This window comes from Coregonus lavaretus (genome assembly GCF_964263955.1).
Source record: "Coregonus lavaretus genome assembly, chromosome: 27".
In the NCBI taxonomy this organism is placed as follows: domain Eukaryota; kingdom Metazoa; phylum Chordata; class Actinopteri; order Salmoniformes; family Salmonidae; genus Coregonus; species Coregonus lavaretus.
Window position 1 is genome coordinate 23,951,598 of NC_140014.1, and position 26,304 is coordinate 23,977,901.

At 40.8% G+C, this 26,304-nt stretch overlaps 2 protein-coding genes across 6 annotated transcripts; both read right to left on the minus strand.

Annotated features, from left to right (window-relative positions):
* Nucleotides 1–1,111: 1,111 nt before the first annotated feature.
* LOC311102420 (uncharacterized protein) lies at nucleotides 1,112–9,654 on the minus strand. Of its 5 annotated transcripts, none has more exons than XM_084143771.1 (10): nucleotides 9,459–9,654; nucleotides 6,858–7,131; nucleotides 6,306–6,444; nucleotides 6,121–6,209; nucleotides 5,798–5,861; nucleotides 5,354–5,442; nucleotides 3,517–3,629; nucleotides 3,251–3,407; nucleotides 2,685–2,834; nucleotides 1,112–2,332 (listed from the first exon to the last, which is right to left on the minus strand). In XM_084143771.1, exons 2-10 carry the CDS (start codon nucleotides 7,078–7,080, stop codon nucleotides 2,328–2,330), a joined length of 1,029 nt encoding a protein of 342 aa, XP_083999897.1. In that variant the 5' UTR covers nucleotides 7,081–7,131; nucleotides 9,459–9,654; the 3' UTR covers nucleotides 1,112–2,327. The 5 variants fall into 5 exon arrangements, with proteins under 5 accessions (XP_083999897.1, XP_083999895.1, XP_083999896.1 ...); XM_084143769.1 differs by having other exon boundaries at nucleotides 6,858–7,100; nucleotides 9,459–9,647; XM_084143770.1 differs by having other exon boundaries at nucleotides 2,638–2,834; nucleotides 9,459–9,647.
* Nucleotides 9,655–10,433: 779 nt separating this feature from the next.
* Nucleotides 10,434–25,796, minus strand: LOC311102642 (E3 ubiquitin-protein ligase RNF4-like; the record flags this gene model as incomplete). Its single annotated transcript, XM_084144007.1, is given in 5 exon segments — nucleotides 10,434–10,583; nucleotides 10,704–10,755; nucleotides 25,557–25,615; nucleotides 25,617–25,670; nucleotides 25,788–25,796. Coding segments are annotated over 5 exon segments (324 nt in total).
* Nucleotides 25,797–26,304: the final 508 nt, after the last annotated feature.

A 26,304-nucleotide genomic window follows, 5' to 3' on the forward strand; every position in this document is an offset into this window, starting at 1 on the left:
TTTGGTTGTTTAGTACACTACTGTACTCACTCTGTTTAGCACATGGTCTCACATGTGAATCCTTAAAGAGATGGGTGGGGTTAAGGCTTAAGAGGGTGTGAAAGATGCTGAATGGGTGCAGACAAAGAAGAGCTCTCCAGTCGGTGAACCAAAACATTCAAAGGCCATTTTCTCAAAAGTGGGTTTACAAGTTTATCAACATTCAAAGCAGAATTACTTTACCATTGTTCCTCAACTGTAGTGTATGATATACCATTTTCTAGCTCTGAGTCTACTTAAAAAAAAACACAATTTCAAATTTTGCTACATAAGACCAAATTAAATATGGTTAGGTTCAGCACCAAGGTAAAGTTAGTTTTATATCTGATAATCGGTTCTCTTGTTAATAGTTATTGAACCAAGCATGCCATGACAATGAAAATGGTATATTCTGAGTCAGTGGAGGATGGCGGACAATCCACACATTTCTTCTTTGAAGGTTTTATTGGCAGACTACATCCAAAAATGTGTATTGCTGCCACCTACTGGGTGGGGTAAAAACAGAGATACAATCCACACCTTAATTTTTTTTTCGGGGGGGAGTTTGAAATCCTTATATCCAATATAAAACTAATTTTACCTTGTTGCCTAACCGACCCATTCCTACCAGCTCTCTAAATCGGGTAAACAATAGTTACCTGTGGATATTTTGCCTCAAATTTCGAGCAGCAGAAGGACAACCGGTAAGTAAGTTTAAATTAATTGTAGTCAACATTCTGTATTGTATACTCTATGTATAGCTACCGATTAATCAGACTATTGGCTGGCATTTGATAACCTTAGAATGTGGTAATCATGGCCACGAAAGTCGCCTCGTTAGGCAAGATATTAGCTATTATGATTGTAAAACAGAGCAATAGAGCTTACAGAAAACCTTGAATTGATCACAGGTAGCTTTGCCACATCTGAATAATGTGGCAAAGCATTACATACCAGAGACGTTCCTTGCCACTGTGATTCAATCTTTTTTTGTCATGCAATTAACTACTACGTTGTACCATTGGAACAATCAGTACGCGATCCTGTAAAAAAGTTGCCGTTTTCTTGCTCGCACACACAGACACACATCATGAAACGTCATTTTGGTGTTTATTGTGTGTATAAAATAACAATGATGTTGGGTGACGATACATCTCATCATAACCGCAGAGGTTTTACAGACATTTTGTTAATAAACTTGCGTCATGGAAATAACTACAGTCTGTATCCAGTTCTTTTATAGGCTAGTAATTCTACAACAGAATTTCACTTGAATGTAGTGCAAAATTGTGCTTTTTCCAGCATATACACTGGAGTGGAGTCTGTTTTTCTTTAAAACATAAAATTATCATTTTAAAGAACAGGTCAAAAACATTGCTAATGATGAATATAGATGTGATGGGATGCATTTCAAACATATACAATAAAAAATATAATACATAGTACTAGGGGTGTAACGATTCGTTTTAACAACGATTCGATTTGTATCACGATTCGTGGTTGTCGATACGATTCAAGGACGATATTGGTTCATTTAGAACGATACGATCCAAAACGATTCAGTGACTTGAAATCGATTCAGTAACCTTTTAGCCAAAAATTCAACCAGTGTGACTGAAATAAATACCTGGATACTGGACAGTGCAGGTGAAGTTTCCTAGATTCCTGTTTCTTGTAAGGACCGCAATGGTGGCTTGATAATTTCTCGCTCGTCGGCTTCTCCTCTGTCGTCCGCCATGCTATGTTTTGTTGTCTTTGCGCTGCTGTTGGCGCGATGACGTCACGGATAGGCAGACTGAATCGAGTAATGTTTAAAGCCTTTATCATTAAAAGTGCTAAGAAAAAACATCCATATAAAGTCTGACGTGCTTAAATCCAATGGGTTATTTCCTAGTATCGATACAATCGATTTATTACATTTTAAAACGATGTTAGATCGATATATGTTGTCCAAAAGGCCAACTCGCCGAGCACAGATCGATGTAGTTGGATCATAGGAATATAAATCGATACATCGATGTAGTAGATGGATCGTTACACCCCTACATAGTACCTCAGATCATCAATATTATTAATCCATATAACCAGCAAATATTATTTCTGTGACAGAAGGGAACATTTACTTAAAACAATCTTTAACGCATAACTTTCGATCTACCATGAATGAATGCAATAACATTTACAAACATCAACAAAAACAAAAGTGCTTTTCATATAACACAAGGTCACCAAGTCCTTATAAGATGCTCAACAAGCGCTTGTCAACCCTCCTCAACCATCCAGTGTGCCTCTTTAAACCATTGACCTAATTAACCTAAAGAGGAATGCAAAGAAAGCCAATTAATTTGATGACATTTTTTCTTATTTTTAACAAATGTAATGGGGTCAGCCTTCACTAAAGCACATAATACAGAAGAAAAAAACACGTCTGCTTGTCAAGAATACATCTAGAAGATGTACTGCAGGAAAGAGCTGTTGAGTTATCAAAAGTACTCAAATGGCCATTCGGTAAACCATGGTTAGGATTTGGTGTGAGTCTGCTTTCTCTTATGGTCCATTAGTCCAAAGCTGAGGTACATAGAATTCAGTTGATTCTGCTCTAAAAGCCAGACATTTTACCCCAATAATTGGAGGTATCAGATGGGGCTGGGGACATGTTCACCAACCAGCGTATACTGGCTCAGCATCACATGGGATCCCGTAGTATCGACCTTGCGGCCGCTCTTTGCGTAACAGAGGTTGTCGTGCGAGGGAAAGCTCTCCGTCTGTGTCTCGCCTTCGACGCAACACCAGCAGGATGACGAAAAGTAGGGCCACTGGACCAGAGAAAATAAAGAAAACAACATCAAAAGACTGTATGCAACAAGACTACAAAGTTCACTTACTACTACTCCATTACTTCAGCATGATTTCTATTTCACTTTGTTTTTGCTACAAGATGTTGCCTCTTGATCAAATTACCTCTAAACAAGATAATTCTATCATATATTTGGATATTTGTACTTTGTAGTGCCCAGACAATGCATAGAATTAGTGCAATTAGAAGAAATAAACAAGGTTCATGTCAGTGAACAACTTTTCTCAATTAAAGGGTCACTAAAACCAAGTAAATATGGGAAGCCAATTTTTTGCTCACTTATGAAAGGGTTTTCAACATCTAAGTTGTAGCCTAAAGTTCAAACCACTTTCCTTCCACTACACCAATATTTTCAACATGTTTCTTCAGACATACCTCCTCCTCCAATGACAAGTAGAGCAATGGTGACGGGGGCCAGCTCGCACTCCTCCCCTGCCTTGCGGAAGAAGGTCTCCATGCAGTAACCTGGAGCAGTGCTGCCTTCAGGACAGAAGGCATCGCCAGGGCACAGGATGGGGTTCACATCTGGACTCTGTGGAACAGATGAAGTGAGCCTTGGTCATTAAAGTTGGTCAGGAAATCCCTTAAGGATACTTTCAGTATTGGAGGTGTTTACTGGGAGTAAGGGCTGTGGTACTGACTGGGCAGTAGTGGTTTTCGGGGCAGAGGTTACAGGTCTCCTGGCCCCAGCGGATCTGGAAGAAGCCGCTGCTGCAGATTTGACACATACTCTGACGGGGAGCCTTGTGCATACCTGTCCAAAACCAAACATCTCAGCAATACATCCTAATCAGATTACTCCACTAAGATGTCATCCATTTAAAACTGACTGAATCTCTGCTATTACGGTGTACTACCTTAACAAATTATACTGAACAAAAATAAACGCAACATGTAAAGTGTCGGTCCCATGTTTCATGAGCTAAAATAAAAGATCCCCGACATTTCCCATACACACAAAAAGCTTCTCTCTCAAATGTTGTGCACAATTTTCTCCTTTGCCAAGATAATCCCATCCACCTGACAGGTGTGGCATATCAAGAAGCTGATTAAACAGCATGATCATTACATAGGTGCACCTTGTGCTGGGGACAATAAAATGGCACTAAAATGTGCAGTTTTGTCACACAACACAATGCCACATATGTCTCAAGTTGAGGGAGCATACAATTGGCATGCTGACTGCAGGAATGTCCAACAGAGCTGTTGCCAGAGAATTTAATGTTAATTTCTCTACCATAAGCCACCTCCAACATCGTTTTAGAGAACTGGCCGTACGTCGTGTAACCACGCCAGCCCAGGACCTCCACATCATGCTTCTTCACCTGCGGGATCGTCTGAGACCAGCCATCCGGACAGCTGATGAAACTGTGGGTTTGCACAATCTAAGAAGTTCTGCACAAACGGTCAGAAACCGTCTCAGGGAAGCTCATTTACGTGCTCGCCGTCTTCATCAGGGTCTTGACCTGACTGCAGTTCGGCGTCGTAACCGACTTCAGTGGGCAAATGCTCACCAGAAGTGTGCTCTTCATGGATGAATCCAGGTTTCAACTGTACCAGGCAGATGGCAGACAGCATGTATGGCGTCGTGTGGGTGACAGTTTTCTGATGTCAACGTTGTGAACAGAGTGCCCCGTGGTGGCGGTGGGGTTATGGTATGGGCAGGCATAAGCTACGGACAATGAACACAATTGCATTTTATCGACGGCAATTTGAATGCACAGAGATACCGTGACGAGATCCTGAGGCCCATTGACGTGCCATTAATCCGCCGCAGTCACCTCGTGTTTCAGCATGATAATGCACAGCCCCATGTCGCAAGGATTTGTACACAATTCCTGAAAGCTGAAAATGTCCCAGTTCTGGCCTGCATACTCACCAGACATCACCCATTGAGCATGTGTGGGATGCTCTGGATCGACGTGTACGACAGCGTTTTCCAGTTCCTGCCAATATCCAGCAACTTCGCACAGCCATTGAAGAGGAGTGGGACAACATTCCACAGGCCACAATCAACAGCCTGATCAACTCTATGCGAAGGAGATGTGTCGCGCTGCATGAGGCAAATGGTGGTCACACCATATACTGACTGGTTTTCTGATCCAACAGATGCATATCTGTATTCCCAGTCATGTGAAATCCATAGATTAGGACCTAATTTATTTATTTAAATTGACTGATATGAGCTGTAACTCAGTAAAATCTGTGAAATTGTTGCATGTTGTGTGTTATTTTTGTTCAGTGTAGATCATGCCTTCATTTAGTGTGTTTATAGATGTAATCAATGCAGTGCCAGATAACCCATCTGTGAATAGAGCTACTTCAAATACAGTCATAGTTGAATATTTACTTTATATTACATTGAATGGAACATTCTCAGAAAAACATTTTAAACATTCTCTTTACCTTTAATATTTTAACACACTGAATGCATTAGAAATAGCATAGTTAATATTGTTGGATGGCACTGGCAGTTACCTGGACGACAAGGTGTGCACTCCTTAGCAGCGGCCTGCAGAGACTCTGTACCAGAAGGACAGATCTGACACAGAGCACAACTGGAAGAGCTGTGGGAAGGAAGACCACAAGGGTGCAATGAATAGGGAATAACTTATTTACAAAATACTGTTTAATACTGCTGGCTATCACCACCCCATGTCTGATGACTAAATTATGAAATAATCTTTTCAATGCCTACTACTAACCCAATATGTGTGTGTCTGTGTGTGTGTGTGTGTGTGTGTGTGTCCTGTTTTGGGAAGTAATATCAGTTGCATAAGATGGGAGCATGTGATGTTAGATCTGCAGACAAGCAACAGGGACAGTTGTGTGGATTATTAAGAGTTCAAGCAGATCCCGCTGCAGTGCAAACCACACTAGTTAAGCAACCACAAATCGAAGGTGACAATAAGGGCCACTTACTTGCAGAACGTTCCCTGTTGACATGGACTGCACGATGTGGCATTTTGTTTTGATGTATAGAAACCTGAAAATAACACATTCCATTTAAAAACCAGACACATCCAATTGAATTGCTTGAATGTGCATGACTGAAGCCCAGCTCTTATACAGGAGAGCTGATTGTTTTCATCAGTTGTTACTCATTTTTTATTCACTCCTTTTTCTCTGCCTATGGGCATGGATGAACAAACAAACACACTATAATATAATAACTGTAATAGTAACAAGTAAGTCATTATTGCGATGATTATACAACCAAAACAGAAAAATATTGATATAAATACCTGGAGAACAGCTTCGGCAGGAGTCGGAGCCTGTGTTGTTGCTGTAGGAGCCTGGGGGGCAGGACTGACACACAGGGCTGCCAGTGAAACTGCAAGGTGAGATGGAGAACAGGAAGAGGGTCAATGCAACAGTGGTATGCAGAATGTTTGTGAATCAGCTATGCCCTCAGTTGACAGAGACTTACTTGGTGTAAAAACCCTGGCTGCAGGGCAGACATCGCTGTTGTCCAGCCAGAGGCTGAAAGAACCCTCTGGAACATGCAAGGCAAGCCCCAGTGAACATACACAGCCCTGGCTCATGGCAGCAGGAACACAGCAGGGTGTCTGGGGAGAGATCAGAAGGCTGTTATTGAACAGGCTGTGCTGTTTACAACATTTACCACCTTCATTTTACATTTGAGCCAAATAATCTTTCACTTAGTAAGTCTGTAGAGGCCAGACAAATTTCAGTAGTCAAATAATACGGCAAAGCTACACACCAACAACACAACTCCTATGTCCACTGTCCACTTAACAAAAAATAGATGTCACATGGGTAAAAACTACATTACAGTGCTGCATCAATTGGCTGCGCTGTGTTTCTACCTAATTTATAGGTTGTGGTGAGAAATAAAACTAATTATTTGGGTTACTGGCACAATGCTCTTAACCGCTAGGCTACCCACCGCCCCTTCACTGAAACTAAGCATCTTTCTGCCAGACCAGGGTAAGTAAGGTTACAGGACGTCTAGACTCACCATTGTCGGAGTAGGACCCTGGGACACAGGGCTCACAGGTGGAGGTGTTGAGGGCAGAGCAGCCTTGGGATGTGGTGCTGAGGATCATGGGTGTGGTCGCGGTCACATTGTCACTGACTGTGGTGGTCTCACTGACTGTGGTGGTCTCACTGACTGTGGTGGTCGCTGTCACATTTTCAATGAATGTGGTGTTCATCACAGCAGGAGCCAGTGTGGGAGCCATCGTCTGGCTCACCACCACACCTGTTATAACCAGACTTTTAGAGCAATAGTTCTAGAAACAGGAAGAAAAAAAATCCCTAAGTAGCAATGTGGTAGATAGGTAAAGGCATACACTGGAAATAGAGCAGATCATGACATGGGAAGCTGGATTTTCTGGAAACATATAATCGTTCAATAACTAATTAGTATGGTTCAGAAGAAAAAAGGTAATCGGAGATCGGTATTTGATGGCTTAACCCATTGCAGGAGGTCGTGTAACACCTACAGTGCCGTGAAAAAGTATTTGCCCGCTTTCTGATTTTCTCTATGGCATAATGGGACCCATGTCATCCAAAAGTTGAATCAAGTTCGCCAAAAAGCACCTGGTTGCACCTGGATGATCATCAAGACTCTTGGAAGAATGTTCTATGGACAGAGGTTTCAAAAGTCTCACTTTTTGGACAACATGGGTCCCATTAGGCTTGGTGAAAACCAAACACTGCATTCCACAGTAAGAACCTCATACCAACGGTTAAGCATGGTGGTGGTAGTCTGATGGTTTGGGGATGCCTTACTGCCTCAGGACCTGGACAACTTGCCTTAAAAGAAGGAACCATGAATTCTGCTCTGTATCAGAGAATTCTACAGGATAATGTCAGGGCATCCGTCTGTGAGCTGAAGCGCAGCTGGGTCATGCAGCAAGACAATGATCCAAAACACACAATCAAGTCTACATGAAAATGGCTAAAAAGCAACAAATTTGAAGTTTTGGAATGGCCTAGTCAAAGTCCAGACCTAATCCCAATTGAGATGTTGTGGCAGGACTTGAAACAAGCAATTCATGCTTGAAAACCCACAAATGTCACTGAGTTACAGCAATTCTGCATGGAAGACTGGGCCAAAATCCTTCCACAGTGACGTGAGAGACTGATCGACAACTACAGGAAGTGTTTGGTTGGAGTCATTGCAGCTAAAGGTGACACAACCAATTATTGCGTGTAAGGGGGCAATTACTTTTTCACACATGGGCATTGGGTGCTGCATAATTTTGTTCATGAAATAAATGAAATAAGTATGTAATTGTTTTTATTTGTTCACTCATGTTCCCTTTATCTTATATTAGGTTTTGGTTGAAGTTCAGATAACATTCCGAATAAAAAATATGCAAAAGTAGAGAAAATTAGAAAGGGGGCAAATACTTTTTCACGGCACTGTAACCTTCCCCTCACTGTAATCAGTAGACATCCACAGTAGACATCCACAGATTTCAACCCTTACTGTTTGAGGAAAATCCATCAGTAATAGGCATTTGTGGCATATTCTCCAAATCCCTTTTGTTGTTTTTGTGGTCTTATACATTGTAAAACACATGTGGTTTGGGGGGGAAGATGAGAGTATGAATTAAAAGCCTTGTTTCTAATCAAAGAATGGCACAAAGTTCCAACATGAAAGATTTTAGAAGTCTACTTCCTCATTCCTTTGATATCTTACAATGATGCTGCCATTCTGAATCACACCCAACTGATCCATTTCACAATGTGGTAGCCAATGTTTCACAACAAGTATTTCAAAGTAAGTCTTCTTTAGGATATGTAGCTGTGGAATAGATCAGTTGATGTGGACTTAGTAATGTCTCATTATCACACGCCGTTAACACAAGACATTATGGTGTCTGACCTGTCAGTGAGTTGGGGAAACAGAAGTGAGAGCAGCAGCAAACAGAGACCTTATTGTGGCAGTAATCACATTAGCCATGAGCTGAGCTGCTTTGCTGAGAGAAAGACACCCTCTTCAAGAATTGCAATTATTCAAAACCAGGTCATATGATTTCCTCTGGTATAAACTCCAAAATGCTCAGAGTTGGCCAGGGCCCTCTGTGTGTACTGTACAGTATAGTCTATGGAGTTGAGATTGCCAGAGCACGGGGAACTGCTTGGGTAATTTACCGTTTTGGTAAATGTGTTAACTACTCTTGAATGTACAGGGCTTGATTAATAAAATATAAAAAATGTATTCACATGAAGCAGAATGTTAATTATCATAAACGTTTATAGCTGCACTTATGCAACAATGTTGCAAAGCAGTGCAATTTTGCATTGTCATTTATGAACGTTTTGAATTATATCCAATTAAAGTTCTATCACGTTTTGTAAAATATGTCAAATCAAATCATAATTGTGATATATTGAATGGTGTGGCTGTCTTGCCAAAGTTTACAAATAGTTTACAAGGTCTCTCTGTACAGTGCCAGTGGCACAAGTGGGTGGGTGGGTGAGTACCTCAAATAATCCCATGAGGACAAATTGCCTTTAGTCATATCTAGATATCTAAAAGCAGAGTGCTGCCTGCTACAGCTAACGTTAATGTTGATTAGCCAAGACAACAAACCACCAACCTTACCTAGCAGACAGGCGGCAGCGATCGTAGACAAAACTCCCCAACATTCCATACTCCAAATATTATCGGCAGAGTCACAAAAAAGTTTTAAAGAATTTCATTCCTGACAGTTTAGGTTCTTTCTTTTAGTGAAGTGAAGTCCACAGTGAGTCGCTGGTTGCTTGCCTCTGGTTGCTTGTCGCCCTCATCAATGTCATATGACAAGATACACATCATGTGATTTTACTTAGAGGTTGCAGTAAACTCAATGCGCAACCGCCGAACACTTGCCAGAAAATCAAGCAGTGCCTTGACCTCTCCAGACAATCTGAATGAAATCAATTACCATATACATACATACAATGTTTTTCCTAGGGGCAAACGTTTATTACAGTGAAACTGTACTTCCTGAATTCGACTTTTCCCCACCCCATTCTCTTCTCAATGCATGTAGCAATTTCTCATTACACAATACAGGGGCCCAATATCAGAGCCAATACCTCTAAATCATTTTTTACACACAGAAATGGCTAAAAACAAGTAATTTAATTATTTCATTATAAACACAATACATATGGACAAACAAGAAAATAGTTCTGAGTTTCTTTCAGGGCTCTCAAGCACGCTTTGGGTCACAACAGTGAAATGTAGTCTAGATGGTCTAAACCCAGGCATAATACACATCTAAAAACACAACCGTTTAAAAAAAAGTTATATGAAAACATTGTACACAATATACTTTCTTAGTGTACAGTGAGGCAATCGTACAGTGAAGTGTATGATTGGTTACATTCTCCTCCCTCGAATGTGTTAAATCCGCATGTGCCCAGTATAGGGGGGGAAAAAACATTCCCATTTGTGCAAATTTAAGATCTAAAAGGATAAGACCATTAAATAATAAATAAACAAAAAAACAAACAAACAAAGAACATATAACCAAACCTTCAAGGAATGTGCAAAAAGCTCCAACAATTGGAATACATTTAAGAGGAACACAGATCAGATGTAGATTTGATGATACTGCTGATGATTTAGTTTCTTCCTGCAGGTTGGGCACGTCTGTGATTTGGCAAGTGAGTCACGTATGCATGTGTTGCAGAACAGGTGACCACACTGGGAGGAGACAAGCATTCTTCCACCATCAATTATCTGAGGGGTGAGGCAGAAGCTTGTTTACAAGGTGCACACAATTACTGCTTCACACAAAAGCCAGTTATATCCTGATTTCCAGAGGCTTAACATCAATGGAAAAGTGAAAGTCTGACTTACCTCTCCAAACGTGTCCATACAGATGGGACAACTGATTGTTGTTGGGGTGGATCTGTGAACAACAGAATCCATTCATTTTAACCACTCCTCTAGAGTGGAGCTAAAGTCAAAATAGTCCAGGTTATAGTAAGGTAAGAAGGGTCCCAATGGTCATTTTGACAGAGCTCCAGAGTTCCTCTGTGAAGATGGGAGAACCTTCCAGAAGGACAACCATCTCTGAAGCACTCCACCAATCAGGCCTTTATGGTAGAGTGGCCAGAAGAAAGCCAGTCCTCAGTAAAAGGCACATGACAGCCCACTTGGAGTTTGCCAAAAGGCAGCTAAAGACTCTCAGACCATGAGAAACAAGATTCTCTGGTCTGATGAAATCAAGATTGAACTCTTTGGCCTGAATGCCAAGCGTCACGTCTGGAGGAAACCTGGCACCATCCCTACGGTGAGCATGGTGGTGGCAGAATCATGCTGTGGGGATGTTTTTCAGCGGCAGGGACTGTGAGACTAGTCAGGATCGAAGCAAAGATGAACCGAGCAAAGTACAGAGAGATCCTTGATGAAAACCTGCTCCAGAGCTCTCAGGACCTCAGACTGGGGCGAAGGTTCACCTTCCAACAGGACAACAACCCCAAGCACACAGCCAAGACAACACAGGAGTGGCTTCTGGACAAGTTTCTGAATGTCCTTGAGTGGCCCAGCCAGAGCCCGGACTTAAACCTGAACGAACATCTCTAGAGAGACCTGAAAATAGCTGTGCAGCAACGCTCCCCATCCAACCTGACAGAGCTTGAGAGGATCTGCAGAGAAGAATGGGAGAAACTCCCCAAATACAGGTGTGCCAAGCTTGTAGCATCATACCCAAGAAGAGTTGAGGCTGTAATCGCTGCCAAAAGGTGCTTCAACAAAGTACTGAGTAAAGTAACCACTCCTATGTAAATGGTAGATTATCTGACACTCAAGAAGAAGGTCTGATCTCATTATTACTGAAACAGGATACAAGTGGAAAATATAAAGATCCAGTCCATTTACAAAATTGGAGGCCCCTTACACTTCAGTGTTGTGATGCAAAAATCCTAGCAAAATGTATAGCGCATAGAATTAAAAAGGTATTGTCGGATATTATTCATTCTAATCAGACAGGTTTTTTACATGGAAGATACATTGGAGATAATATAAGGCAAGTATTGGAAACAATAGAACACTATGGAAAATATGGGAAACCAGGCCTGCTATTCATAGCTGACTTCGAAAAGGCATTCGATAAAGTTCGACTGGGGTTTATATATAAATGCCTGGAGCATTTCAATTTTGGAGAATCTCTTATAAAATGGGTCAAAATCATGTATAGTAACCCTAGGTGTAAAATAGTAAATAATGGCTATTTCTCTGAAAGTTTTAAACTGTCAAGAGGAGTGAAACAAGGTTGTCCACTATCGGCATATCTATTTATTGTGGCCATCGAGATGTTAGCTATTAAAATCTGATCCAATAATAATATCAGAGGATTAGAAATACAGGGCTTAAAAACAAAGGTGTCATTGTACTATTATTATTATATTATTGTACGCTGATGATTCATGTTTTCTTTTAAATCCACAACTAGAATCCCTCCACAGACTCATAGAGGATCTAGATACATTTTCTAACCTCTCTGGATTACTACCAAATTATGACAAATGTACTATATTACGTATTGGATCACTAAAAAATACAATTTTTACATTACCATGTAGTTTACCAATAAAATGGTCTGATGGTGATGTGGATATACTCGGAATACATATCCCAAAGGAAATAAATGATCTCACTTCAATAAATTTTAATAGAAAGTTAGTAAAAATAGATAAGATCTTACTACCATGGAAAGGAAAATACCTGTCAATTTGTGGAAAAATCACACTGATTAACTCTTTAGTATTATCCCAGTTTACCTATTTGCTTATGGTCTTGCCTACGCCTAGCGAAACGTTTTTTAAATTATATGAGAAAAAAATATTCAATTTTATTTGGAACGGCAAGCCAGACAAAATTAAAAGGGCATATTTATATAATGAATATGAATTCGGAGGACAGAAATGATTAAATATTAAAGCATTAGACCTATCACTAAAAGCTTCAGTCATACAAAAGTTATACTTAAATCCGAACTGGTTCTCAAGCAAATTAGTAAGATTGTCTCACCCAATGTTCAAGAAAGGCCTTTTTCCCTTTATTCAGATTACAACAACTCATTTGCAGTTATTTGAAAAGGAAATCATCTCCCAAATATCACTATTTCTAAAACAAGCCATAGAAAGTTGGTTGCAATTTCAATTTAATCCTCCAGAAACGACAGAACAAATAATGCAACAAATATTGTGGTTAAATTCAAATATACTAATTGACAAAAAAACTTTCTTTTTTGACAGAATGTTTAAAAAAGGTATAATCTTCGTAAATGATATCATCGGTAGGACTGGTGGAGTTATGTCGCACATGCAGCTAACAAAAACATATGGAAATGTCTGCTCTACCCAAAATTACAACCAAATAATTGCAGCCTTACCGCAAAAGTGGAAGAGGAAAGTGGAAGGGGGAGAAAGTAGTAAGGAACTTGTCTGTCGGCCTTGCATTAAAGAACATAATTGGTTAAGGAAAACTGTGATGAATAAAAAAGTATATCAGTTTCACTTAAGGACCAAAGGATTGACAGCCGTCCCATATAGATTGCAAAATAGTTGGGAAGAGATCTTTGATGTACCGATCCCATGGCATAGTGTTTATGAACTGACATGCAAAACGACACCGGATTCAAAAATTAGAATCTTTCAATTTAAATTATTATATAAAATTCTTGCTACCAATAGAATGTTATTTATATGGGGGATACAATCTCCCCAGCTCTGCGGAATCATTAGATCATTTGTTTTGGTTCTGTCCATTTGTAGCTTGTTTTTGGACATAGGTCCAGGAATGGCTAAAGGATTGCAATATTTACCTGGAGCTAACCTTGCAGAAAGCATTACTGGGTGATCTGAAAAGTCATAGTCAATCGATCAATAATATAATAATACTTTTAGCAAAAATGTTTATTTTTAATTCACAATCTGTAGAAGCAATGAGAATAGAAAGGTTCAGAACTTTTGTAAAACATCACAGTACGGTTGAAATATATATGGCAAATAGAAATCCTATATGGATGGTGTTAAGAGCTAGATGGGAGGTATTGAATAGAGTTGAAGGATGGGACTAATAACAAATAACAACAAATAATAACAAAGATAGCTAATAATGTAAGCATACTGTGTCCATAATAAGTATATAGGTTGAATGTTGGGAGCTTTTGGGAAAGAGCACAGTTAGAAAGACAAGGCATATAGAAGCAAACCGGATGGACATCATGAAAATGATCGGAGAGGTTGAGTTTAGAAGTTCAGGAGCAAAAAAAAAATAAATAAAAAAAAAAATATATATATATATATATATATATATATATATATATATATATATATATATATATATATATATATATAATATAATTATTGTAAAATTAACTGTGTCCATAAGGTGTAGATAGTAAGTATAGACCGGAAGTAGAGGCCTGGGCATTGTTGTTCACTAATTTACTCCAAGTAGGGAAAGGATGGCGGGGTTGAAAAGTAATAAAGGGGAGTATATATATAAAAAACATGGGGGATTGGAAGTGATGCAGACAATTACATTGATAGAAGATACAATCTATCTGCAATATTAAGCTGATCCACCCCCCCCCCCCCCCCCCCCCCCCCCCCAAAAAAAAAGTACTGAGTAAAGGGTCTGAATACTTACAGTATCAGTCAAAAGTTTGGACACACATACTCATTCAAGGGTTTTTCTTTATTTTTACTATTTAATAGTAAAGACCACAGATGTTCACAAGTCTTCGAGGTAGAGTCCAAGTCAAGTCTCAAGTCTTTTAGGGCCAAGTCTAAGTCAAGTCACAAGTCCCTTTTGGCAATGGCTTTCTGCTTGCTGTGGGTTAGGTCTATAAACCTTGTAAATTATTTGAAGAGACTCCCTTCATTAGTCCATACTTGTATGAAAGAAAGCACATCAGGCACTATTTAAATCAAAATACATTTCTTTTTAAAATGTAGACAGTTTACATGAATAAAAGTAACTGTACCGGATTTGAAAAAAACCTAACATAACATTTTGTGCATGGTCTTTTTTGGCAGACATTGTCTATATTTCACTTCATTCTGTCACACAAACAGAACATCTGTAGGTGAGGGAAGATAAATGACAAGTATAAATGTAAACTAAAATGACTGTCAACTGTTCAATTACTGCACTACTAAAGTGTTCTATATACCTAAAATATACTTACTGACCTGGACACTTAACAGAAACACAATTTCCTGTAACAAGTAGCAAATTACGTCCTGTGCCCTAAGACAGAGAACATTTCTGTTGCAGACAGTTTACATTTCAGAAAGATCAAGTTTGTCAGCGTTCTTGTGCTGTGCCTGGCACGATGAGGGTGCATGATGAGGCCTCCGTGACTAAACACTCTCTCCACTGGGGCACTGGTGGCAGGCACAGCCAACACTGTCATTGCTACCTGCTTGAGCCTTGGAAAGTATTTCGCATGGATTCTCCAAAAGTCCAAGCAATCAACTTCATTTTCATCAGAAGATACTTGAATGTAGCGAATAATCTCTGCTCTGACAGATTACTTTATGTCTCCTTTCTTCTTGCTGATCTTGTTGCGGTAGCCAGAGAACAGCACTGAGAGTCACCAATTTCTCCCCCTGAGGAAGGTCGGTGGCCTGGACAAAAGGGTACAAAATGTCCACTAGCTCCAATAGCTGGCTCCATTCCCTTGGTGATAAGCAGAGCTCCTTGTGTCCAGATTGGCAACTGCTTTAACAAGCCGGAGGACGGAATTCCATCTGGCAAGGATACTACGATTGGTTCCGAACTCAGCTTCAAATGCTTATTTCAGACCACAGGTAGTATGTAGTAAGCTGCAAAGTTTAGTTACCTTAGCCATCACACTGTTTATGATTTTTGTTTCCTTTAGTCCATCTCTAATCACCAGTTGTAATGAATGGGCAAAGCACTGTAAGCGCTGTTGCCTGCAGTTGGTTTGGATTGCTTCAACATCAGCATTGTACTCTTCACCAAATTCTTCCCATAGGCTGGGGTTATCCACATCATCATCATCATCATCATGATCATTGCTTGCTTTGGGGAAACAAACTGTGAAGGCCTTTTTCATATTTGCAGCGTTATCACATATGATATAATCTAATTTATGTTTTATGCCAAAATGATCACATATTACTTCAAATGTATCACTGATTCTTTCCCCAGTGTGTGACCCTGTGAATCTATCACAGCTCAACAGAACTGACTCCAGTCTGGGAGTTTTTTTCTCTTCCATGGCCATGTAATGGGCCGTTACGCCCATGAAGCCCCTCATGGTCCTGTCAGTCCATATATCTACAGTGACAGACACTGATTCTGTCTTCTCTAGGACACTTTTGATTGTAGCCTCTTTGTTCAGTGTTAAGTCATGCAGGCACCTGGTCAACGTGGGCCTACTTACTGGTCTATATTTGTCATCTACCACTGACATGAAATGCCTAAAGTGAGGGTTGTCCACTAAGGACATAAAAGTATTTGATCCCCTGCTGATTTTGTACGTTTGCCCACTGACAAAGACATGATCCGTCTATAATTTTAATGGTAGGTTTATTTGAACAGTGAGAGACAGAATAACAACAAAGAAAATCCAGAAAAACGCATGTCAAAAATGTTATAAATTGATTTGCATTAGTACTTGGTGGCAAAACCCTTGTTGGCAATCACAGAGGTCAGACGTTTCTTGTAATTGGCCACCAGGTTTGCACACATCTCAGTAGGGATTTTGTCCCACTCCTCTTTGCAGATCTTCTCCAAGTCATTAAGGTTTCGAGGCTGACGTTTGGCAACTCGAACCTTCAGCTCCCTCCACAGATCTTCTATGGGATTAATCCAGGCTCTGTCGTAGCCGGCCACGACTGGGAGACCCATGGGGCGGCGCACAATTGGCCCAGCGTCGTCCAGGGTAGGGGAGGGAATGGCCTGCAGGGATGTAGCTCAGTTGATATAGCATGGTGTCTGCAACGCCAGGGTTGTGGGTTCGATTCCCACGGGGGGCCAGTATGAAAAATAAAAAAATGATGGATAAGAGCGTCTGCTAAATGACTAAAATGTAAATGTAATTAAGGTTTGGAGACTGGCTAGGCCACTCCAGGACCTTAATGTGCTTCTTCTTGAGCCACTCCTTTGTTGCCTTGGCTGTGTGTTTTGGGTCATTGTCATGCTGGAATACCCATCCACGACCCATTTTCAATGCCCTGGCTGAGGGAAGGACGTTCTCACCCAATATTTGACGGTACATGGCCCCGTCCATCGTCCCTTTGATGCGGTGAAGTTGTCCTGTCCCCTTAGCAGAAAAACACCCCCAAAGCATAATGTTTCCACCTCCATGTTTGACGGTGGGGATGGTGTTCTTGGGGTCATAGGCAGCATTCGTCGTCCTCCAAACACGGCGAGTTGAGTTGATGCCAAAGAGCTCAATTTTGGTCTCATCTGACCACAACACTTTCACCCAGTTCTCCTCTGAATCATTCAGATGTTCATTGGCAAACTTCAGACGGGCATGTATATGTGCTTTCTTGAGCAGGGGGACCTTGCGGGCGCTGCAGGATTTCAGTCCTTCATGGCGTAGTGTGTTACCAATTGTTTTCTTGGTGACTATGGTCCCAGCTGCCTTGAGATCATTGACAAGATCCTCCCGTGTAGTTCTGGGCTGATTCCTCACCGTTCTCATGATCATTGCAACTCCACGAGGTGAGATCTTGCATGGAGCCCCAGGCCGAGGGAGATTGACAGTTATTTTGTGTTTCTTCCATTTGCGAATAATCGCACCAACTGTTGTCACCTTCTCACCAAGCTGCTTGGCAATGGTCTTGTAGCCCATTCCAGCCTTGTGTAGGTCTACAATCTTGTCCCTGACATCCTTGGAGAGCTCTTTGGTATTGGCCATGGTGGAGAGTTTGGAATCTGATTGATTGATTGCTTCTGTGGACAGGTGTCTTTTATACAGGTAACAAGCTGAGATTAGGAGCACTCCCTTTAAGAGTGTGCTCCTAATATCAGCTCGTTACCTATATAAAAGACACCCGGGAGCCAGAAATCTTTCTGATTGAGAGGGGGTCAAATACTTATTTCCCTCATTAAAATGCAAATGAATTTATAACATTTTTGACATGCGTTTTTCTGGATTTTGTTGTTGTTATTCTGTCTCTCACTGTTCAAATAAACCTACCATTAAAATTATAGACTGATCATTTCTTTGTTAGTGGGCAAACGTACAAAATCAGCAGGGGATCAAATACTTTTTTCCCTCACTGTAGGCAGGTTGCAGGAAATGATCAGGTCTTGCAGTATAGCCTCTGTTATGGCCTTCTGCCTGGGGTGGCCCTGGCTGTACACATGGACACCTGTGGTGGTGGTCAAGAATGAGTCAATGCTGCTCTGTCCTTCTGTCCCTGAGCTGGCCACCTTTGCTTTGCAGAATTCAGTGAACCTGCAGATGAACAACATGATGGATAGTTGTTGCTGACTTGAGATGGAAGTACAAGGACACAAACAAATATATATGGTCTATGGTATTTTTCAGCAGAAATGTCCAAGAAGTTGCATGCTTCGAACTCTCGTTTTATACTAAATTACTTCCTAGGACCAGGCTACAACAGAAAGTATATCCCATAGTGATATGCATATCGGCCCTGTGTAGCTCAGTTGGTAGAGCATGGTGCTTGCAACGCCAGGGTTGTGGGTTCGATTCCCACAGGGGGCCAGTATGAAAAAAAATGTATGCACTCACTAACTGTAAGTCGCTCTGGATAAGAGTGGCTGCTAAATGACTAAAATGTAAAATGTAATAATCTCTGCTAACAAGTAGGCCTAGCTATCTGAAAACCCACCTCTTAACCTTTCAAGAAATATTCGACAGTAATACATTTCCAGTTAGCTAAAAGATGACACACAAGAAAGCTAGCTATATCAAGCTGGCATCTGCTAAACAGGCTATTATTAGTCTAACGACATTGTAACGTTGTTAGCTAGCTAGCCTGACTGACCGTTCGCGGTGAGTTTTCAAATGTCAGTTGAAGTTGGATGTAGTTGCGCCAGCATCTTTAATGTTAATTCCACAAGTTTTGCAAACAGCATTTTGTTTAATGCCACTGGCATTACACTGCAGGTTCTTGTAACCAAATGTAATAACGAAAGCCTCACCACTTGATGACATTGTTGCTGATTACAATTGTTTAGCAGTAGTACTACAGTGACGTACAAATGACTAAAATGTTCTAGAACGCTTTACAGCCCTCTGTATTAAACTACTATCTCTGTGTTACAATGCCGCCTGTTCCATGTTATCTGACAGAATGCACAACAAAAACTTATCCCAGTACTGACTGACTTGTTCACGAGTCACGAGTCTCTCATCTAGAGTCCAAGTCAAGTTTCAAGTCAATTGATCATGAGTCTAAGTCAAGTCGCAAGTCATTTTCTTTGCGACTTAAGTGCAACTCGAGTCCGAGTCTCAGACTCGAGTTTCCATCTCTGGTAAAGACATCAAAACTATGAAATAACACATATGGGATCATGTAGTAACCCAAAAAAGTGTTAAACAAATCAAAATATATTTTATATTTGAGATTCTTCAAAGTAGCCACCCTTTGCCTTGATGACAGCTTTGCACACTCTTGGCATTCTCTCAACCAGCTTCATGAGGAATGCTTTTCCAACAGTCTTGAAGGAGTTCCCACATATGCTGAGCACTTGTTGGCTGCTTTTCCTTCACTCTGCGGTCCGACTCATCCCAAACCATCTCAATTGGGTTGAGGTCGGGTGATTGTGGAGGCCAGGTCATCTGATGCATCACTCCATCACTCTCCTTCTTGGTCAAATAGCCCTTACACAGCCTGGATGTGTGTTTTGGGTCATTGTCCTGTTGAAAATCAAATGATAGTCCCACTGAGCCCAAACCAGATGGGATGGCATATAGAATGCTGTGGTAGCCATGCTGGTTAAGTGTGCCTTGAATTCTAAATAAATCACAGACAGTGTCACCAGCAAAGCACCCCCACACCATCACACCTCCTCCTCCATGCTTCACGGTGGGAACCACACATGCGGAGATCATCCGCTCACCTACTCTGCGTCTCACAAAGACACGGCGGTTGGAACCAAAAATCTCAAATTTGGACTCAGACCAACGGACAGATTTCCACCGGTCTAATGTCTGTTACTCGTGTTTTTTGGCCCAAGCAAGTCTCTTCTTATTATTGGTGTCCTTTAGTAGTGGTTTCTTTGCAGCAATTCAACCATGAAGGCCTGATTCACACGGTCTCTTCTGAACAGTTGATCTTGAGATGTGTCTGTTACTTGAACTCTGTGAAGCATTTATTTGGGCAGCAATCTGAGGTGCAATCAACTCTAATGAACTTATCCTCTGCAGCAGAGGTAACTCTGGGTCTTCCTTTCCTGTGGCGGTCCTCATGAGAGCCAGTTTCATCATAGTGTTTGATGGTTTCTGCGACTGCACTTGAAGAAACTTTCAAAGTTCTTGAAATTTTCCGGATTGACTGACCTTCATGTCTTAAAGTAATGATGGACTGTATTTTTTCTTTGCTTGTTTGAGCTGTTCTTGCCATAATATGGACTTGGTATTTTACCAAATAAGGCTATCTTCTGTATACCACCCCTACCTTGTCACAACACAACTGATTGGCTCAAACACATTAAGAAGGAAATAAATTCCACTAATTAACTTTTAACAAGGCACACCTGTTAATTGAAATGCATTCCAGGTGACTACCTCATGAAGCTGGTTGAGAGAATGCCAAGAGTGTGCAAAGCTGTCATCAAGGCAAAGGGTGGCTACTTTGAAGAATCTTAAATATATCTTGATTTGTTTAAAACTTTTTTGGTTACTTCACGATTCCATGTGTGTTATTTCATAGTTTTGATGTCTTTACTATTATTCTACAATGTAGAAAATAGTAAAAATAAAGAAAAACCCTGGATTGAGTCAACCTTTGACTGGTACTGTATGTAAATGTTATATCTGTTCTTTATAAATTAGCAAACATTTCTAAAACCCTGTTTTTAATTTGTCATTATGGGGTATTGTGTGTAGATTGATGAGGGGAAATAAACAATTTAATTGATTTTAGAATAAGGCTGTAACCTAACAAAATGTGGAAAAAGTCAAGGGGTCTGAATACTTTCCAAAGGCTCTGTATATATTAAGTTTCAATATGGTAGATATTGCATTTACTGTCTGTGCATCAAGTTTACAAACTATCATTTAAGTTAATCAAAGATTCCTATATTCAACTTCTCAGATGCATTCAGATTCAGGTTTTCAAATTCAGTTCTCTAAACCTGGTACTTTGCCAGCCGGGAAAGGTAGAGGAAAACAGATCAAACTCTCTCTGTGGTAAACAGAAGCTTCTGGCGGTTTCTGAAACCAATGTGGCATATTGCATTTATTTTCTTTCTATGAATTTGGCTCTAGTGTTTGAACTGTTTTGGCTATAAGCTATTATGACCCCATTCTTGAAAGTGAAGACTCTCTGGAACATGGACATGCCTTATGTTTCCCTCTATGATGATCACATGCCGCGCAGGACACATTAGAAGGGAGAGTCACAAAATTTGGCCTCTATAAGAATATATACTGAACAAAAATATAAAACGCAACATGCAACAATTTCAACGATTTTACTGAGTTACAGTTCATTTAAGGAAATCAGTCAATTGGAAAAAATGTATTAGGCCCTAATCTATGGATTTCACATGACTGGGCAGGGGCGCAGCCATGGGTGGGCCTGGGAGGGTATAGGCCCACCCACTGCGGAGCCAGGACCAGCCAATCAAAATGAGTTTTTCCCCCACAAAAGGGCTTTATTACAGACAGAAATACTCCTCAGCTTCATCAGCTGTCCGGGTGGCTTGTCTCAGATGACCCCGCAGGTGAATAAGCCGGGTGTGGAGGTCCTGGGCTGGCGTGGTTACACGTGGTCTGTGGTTGTGAGGCCGGTTGGACATACTGCCAAATTCTCTAAAAAGATGTTGGAGGCAGTTTATGGTAGAGAAATTAACATTAAATTATCTGGCAACAGCTCTGGTGGACATTCCTGCAGTCAGCATGCCAATTGCATGGGCCCTCAAAATGTAGACATCTGTGGCATTGTGTTTTGTGACAAAACTGCACATTTTAGAGTGGTCTTTTATTGTCCCCAGTACAAGGTGCACCTGTGTTATGATCATGTTGTTTAATCAGCTTCTTGATATGCCACATGTCAGGTGGATGGAGGGATTATCTTGGCAAAGGAGAAATGCTCACTAACAGGGATGTAAACAAATTCGTGCACAAAATTTGAAATCAGCTTTTTGTGTGTATGGAAAATTTGAGATGTTTTGTTTCAGCTCATGAAATATGGGACCAACACTTTACATGTTGCATTTATATTTTTGTTCGGTATAGTTGAATAACCCTGTCACAGCCCTTCTTATGATAGCCTTTCCACTCCCTACTTAAATATTGTGGCTTACTGGGTTCGAATCAGGTATCTTGCAATTCACAAGACTGTTAGCCCACTTAGCTAAAGCCTATAAGGTTAAGTTCAGGAAGTTCATGTAAAGGACGACACGCTGCTTGCTTATCGAGTACCATTTCCCCCTGATTCAGCTCATATCGAGACATGAATTCAGGATCTGCCTCGCAAACACGTGACCGCCCTCCTGAAGAGTTCCAACTATGGCCTAAAATGAACACCCGCCACCTGCGGGTAGATGTTGGCATTGGCAGGTAAAATGTATATTTCACCAACCACGTTAGCGGGTGGTCAGGGCTCCACAGTGCAAACATTTCTGAATAAAAAAAGTATGATCACATTTATAGTAAAATAAATGCTTCAGTAGTTGTTTTCAAAGTATTCCCGCCGTTTTGTTTCATAGCTGGTAAATTAATTAATTAATTGCACAAAGTCAAAGAACTACACAAATCCTATATAGCCCATTCCACCTCGCGCTGCAACACTGCCTGGCTGGGGGCTGTGCGCACGAGAAGAGTTGAGTGAAATATTCATTTTTAGAAGCGCTGTGCACAGGCATAAAAGTTGGTCTAATTTACTTTATACTTGTGTTTCTTGGCTATTTACATTGTTTTGTTCAAAAGCTAGGTTGTTTTTCTATGTTTGAGTTTCAACCACTAGGGAAGAGAAGACAACACTTCTACTAGTCAGACAATCTCACAGGCACAAACATGACTCGAGTCACGCTACCACGGTAACATGGCAGGTGAACATTTGTGTCTCATCTGTGATATTTTAGTTAAGACTCAGGTCACAAAACAAAACATTTAATTATTCAATATACCACAGTCACCTATTTCTAGTAATAAATTTGTTTTGAAAAAAAGCATGCTCAGACGTTTTTTGTGTTTTGTTGGTGTAATTTTAAAATATATTGGCTGGTAAATCTGAGTGGCTGGTAGATTTTTTTATCTACCTGCCACAGTGGCTGGTGGACCAAAAATGTACTGTATGCCCTGGTTCCAACCCACCGCACTGTTGAAAAAGGCCAACTTCAATTGCGCAAGGGGCGACACTTCAGGCTGATGATTGAGTTTCGAAGATCCCCATCAGCAACATTCACCCCCCAAACTCACTCCACTGCAACTCCAGTGGTTGAGCTGAGCGCAACTCTAGATCCGAGTCCAGTGGCACCATTGTAAAGGACTGAGACTTGAACTCAGGACTTCTGCCTCGAAAACACACGTGACCGCCCTCCTGAAGCATTCCAACCTATCGTGCTATTAAAAAAGGGCTTCAATTGCGTAAGGGTCAACACTTTGGTCTAAGAAGCGAAGTTCACAGATCCCCATCTGCTTCACTAATACAAGTCTTCACGATCCAGCAAGGTTACTCATCAAAAGAGTGTGGTTTGGTGATCCATGCTTATGTGATGAGCAACCTGAAGGCATAGTTTCAAGTCTCCGGCAAGGTTAGTCATTATAAGGGTAACATGTGACTGACTGGGTTAAGACTGTGTTAGCCTGCTAAGCTAAAGGCATGGGTCCTGTGACTTGGATGGGTCTCTTCAATGAGGAGGTCAAAGGGGGTGAAATGTGACCGAGGTGGCTCTTTTAATGAGTAGCCTTGCTGGAGACTTGAGTTAGCTTCCTTAGCTCCTCTCGATGGGCTTTAGCTAGGTGGGCTAGCACAGTCTTGTGACATGCAGGAGAGCTGGTTCAAACCCTCGATCCTGACTAGTCTCCCAGTCACTGCCGCTGAAAAACATCCCCACAGTATGATGCTGCCACCACCATGCTTCACCGTAGGGATGGTGCCAGGTTTCCTCCAGACGTGACACTTGGCATTAAGGCCAAAGAGTTCAATCTTGGTTTCATCAGACCAGAGAATCTTGTTTCTCATGGTCTGAGAGTCCTTTAGGTGCCTTTTGGCAAACTCCAAGCGGGCTGTCATGTGCCTTTTACTGAGGAGTGGCTTCCGTCTGGCCACTCTACCATAAAGGCCTGATTGGTGGAGTGCTGCAGAGATGGTTGTCCTTCTGGAAGCTTCTCCCATCTCCACAGAGGAACTCTGGAGCTCTTGTCAGAGTGACCATCAGGTTCTTGGTCACCTGCCTGACCAAGGCCCTTCTCCCCGATTGCTCAGTTTGGCCAGGCGGCCAGCTCTAGGAAAAGTCTTGGAGGTTCCAAACTTCTTCCATTTCAGAATTATGGGAGACACTCTGTTCTTGGGGACCTTCAATGCTGCATAAATTATTTTGTACCCTTCCCCAGATCTGTGCCTTGACACAATCCTGTCTCGGAGCTCTACGGACAATTCCTTCGACCTAATGGCTTAGTTTTTGCTCTGACATGCACTGTCAACAGTGGGACCTTATACAGACAGGTGTGTGCCTTTCCAAATCATGTCCAATCAATTGAATTTACCACAAGTGGACTCCAATCAAATTGTAGAAACATCTCAAGGATGATCAATGGAAACAGGATGCACCTGAGCTCAATTTCGAGTCTCACGCAAAAGGTCAGAATACTTATGTAAATAAGGTATCTGTTTTCCATTTTTAATAAATTGGCAACATTTTCTACAAACCTGTTTTCGCTTTGTCATTATGGGGTATTGTGTGTAGATTGATGAGAATTTCTGTATTTAATCAATTTTAGAATAAGGCTGTAACATAACAAAATGTGGAAAAGGTCAAAGGGTCTGAATACTTTCCGAATGCACTGTAAATGCATCTGAGAAGTTGAATATATGAAACTTTGATTAACTTAAATGATAGTTTGTAAACTTTATACACATACAATGAATGCAATCTCTACCATATTGAAACTGAATATATAAATATGGAATTTGAAAACTGAATGCAATATTCATTCAATTCAGTTTCAAATCATGAAATACAAGTTAAATTAATGAATTCAATTATTCAATTTGTGCATAACAAATGAAAAATTATGGAATTAAAATTCAATATCCTAACACAAATTCAAAATTATGGAATTCAAATACAATCTGTTGGCACTGAAATCACCCCATATAAAATACCCTAAAATAAAAGGTGACATTATGTACTGTCGCCTCATATGAAACATTTGATCTCAAATCCAAAATGCTTGAGTATAGAGCACATATATATATATATATATATATATATATATATATATATATATATATATTTTTTTTAATTTCTTCACTGTCCAAATACATATGGAGGGGAGTGTATATGGGCCCTTACTCACTGCTCTCCAGCACCTCTATGGTCTCAAGGCGTGAGGCGTTACTGCTGTCTGCCTTAATTTGTATTGTTGGAGCATCTGGTATCAGGGATCTCTATTCTATCTTGCTCAGCCTGGATGCATATGGGTGGGGTACAGTCAAGAAACAGAAGAGTGTAAACACACATGGGTAGACAAAGGGAGTAGAAATAGGTGTTTGTCTGAGTGATGCGGAAGGGGAACAGACTTACCACACTCATGTTGTCACCAAAGTATTGTTGTCACTGCAAAATAAATAAATGACACACACACTGAGGATGTAACAACATTATAGACATCCTATACTTCTTGCAACAAGAATGGCAGATAATGGAACTTGAACTTACAAGCTACAGAACTAAAGTAGCTAAACCTACAGTTAACTGCCAAAATAAAATAAACACCAACATAACGTGTCTTAATAGGGCGTTGGGCCACCACGAGCCAGAACAGCCTCAATGCACCTTGGCATATCTACAAGTGAATGGAACTCTATTGGAGGGATGAAACACTATTTCTTTGAGAAATTCCATCATTTGGTGTTTTGTTGATGGTGGTTTAAAAAGCTGTGTCAGGTGCCACTCTAGAATCTCCCATAGGCGTTCAAATGGGTTGAGATCTGGTGACTGAAACGGCAACGGCATTTGGTTTACATTGTTTTCATGCTCATCAAACCATTCAGTCACCACTAGCCCTGTGGATGGGGGCATTGTCATTTTATGGGGGCAT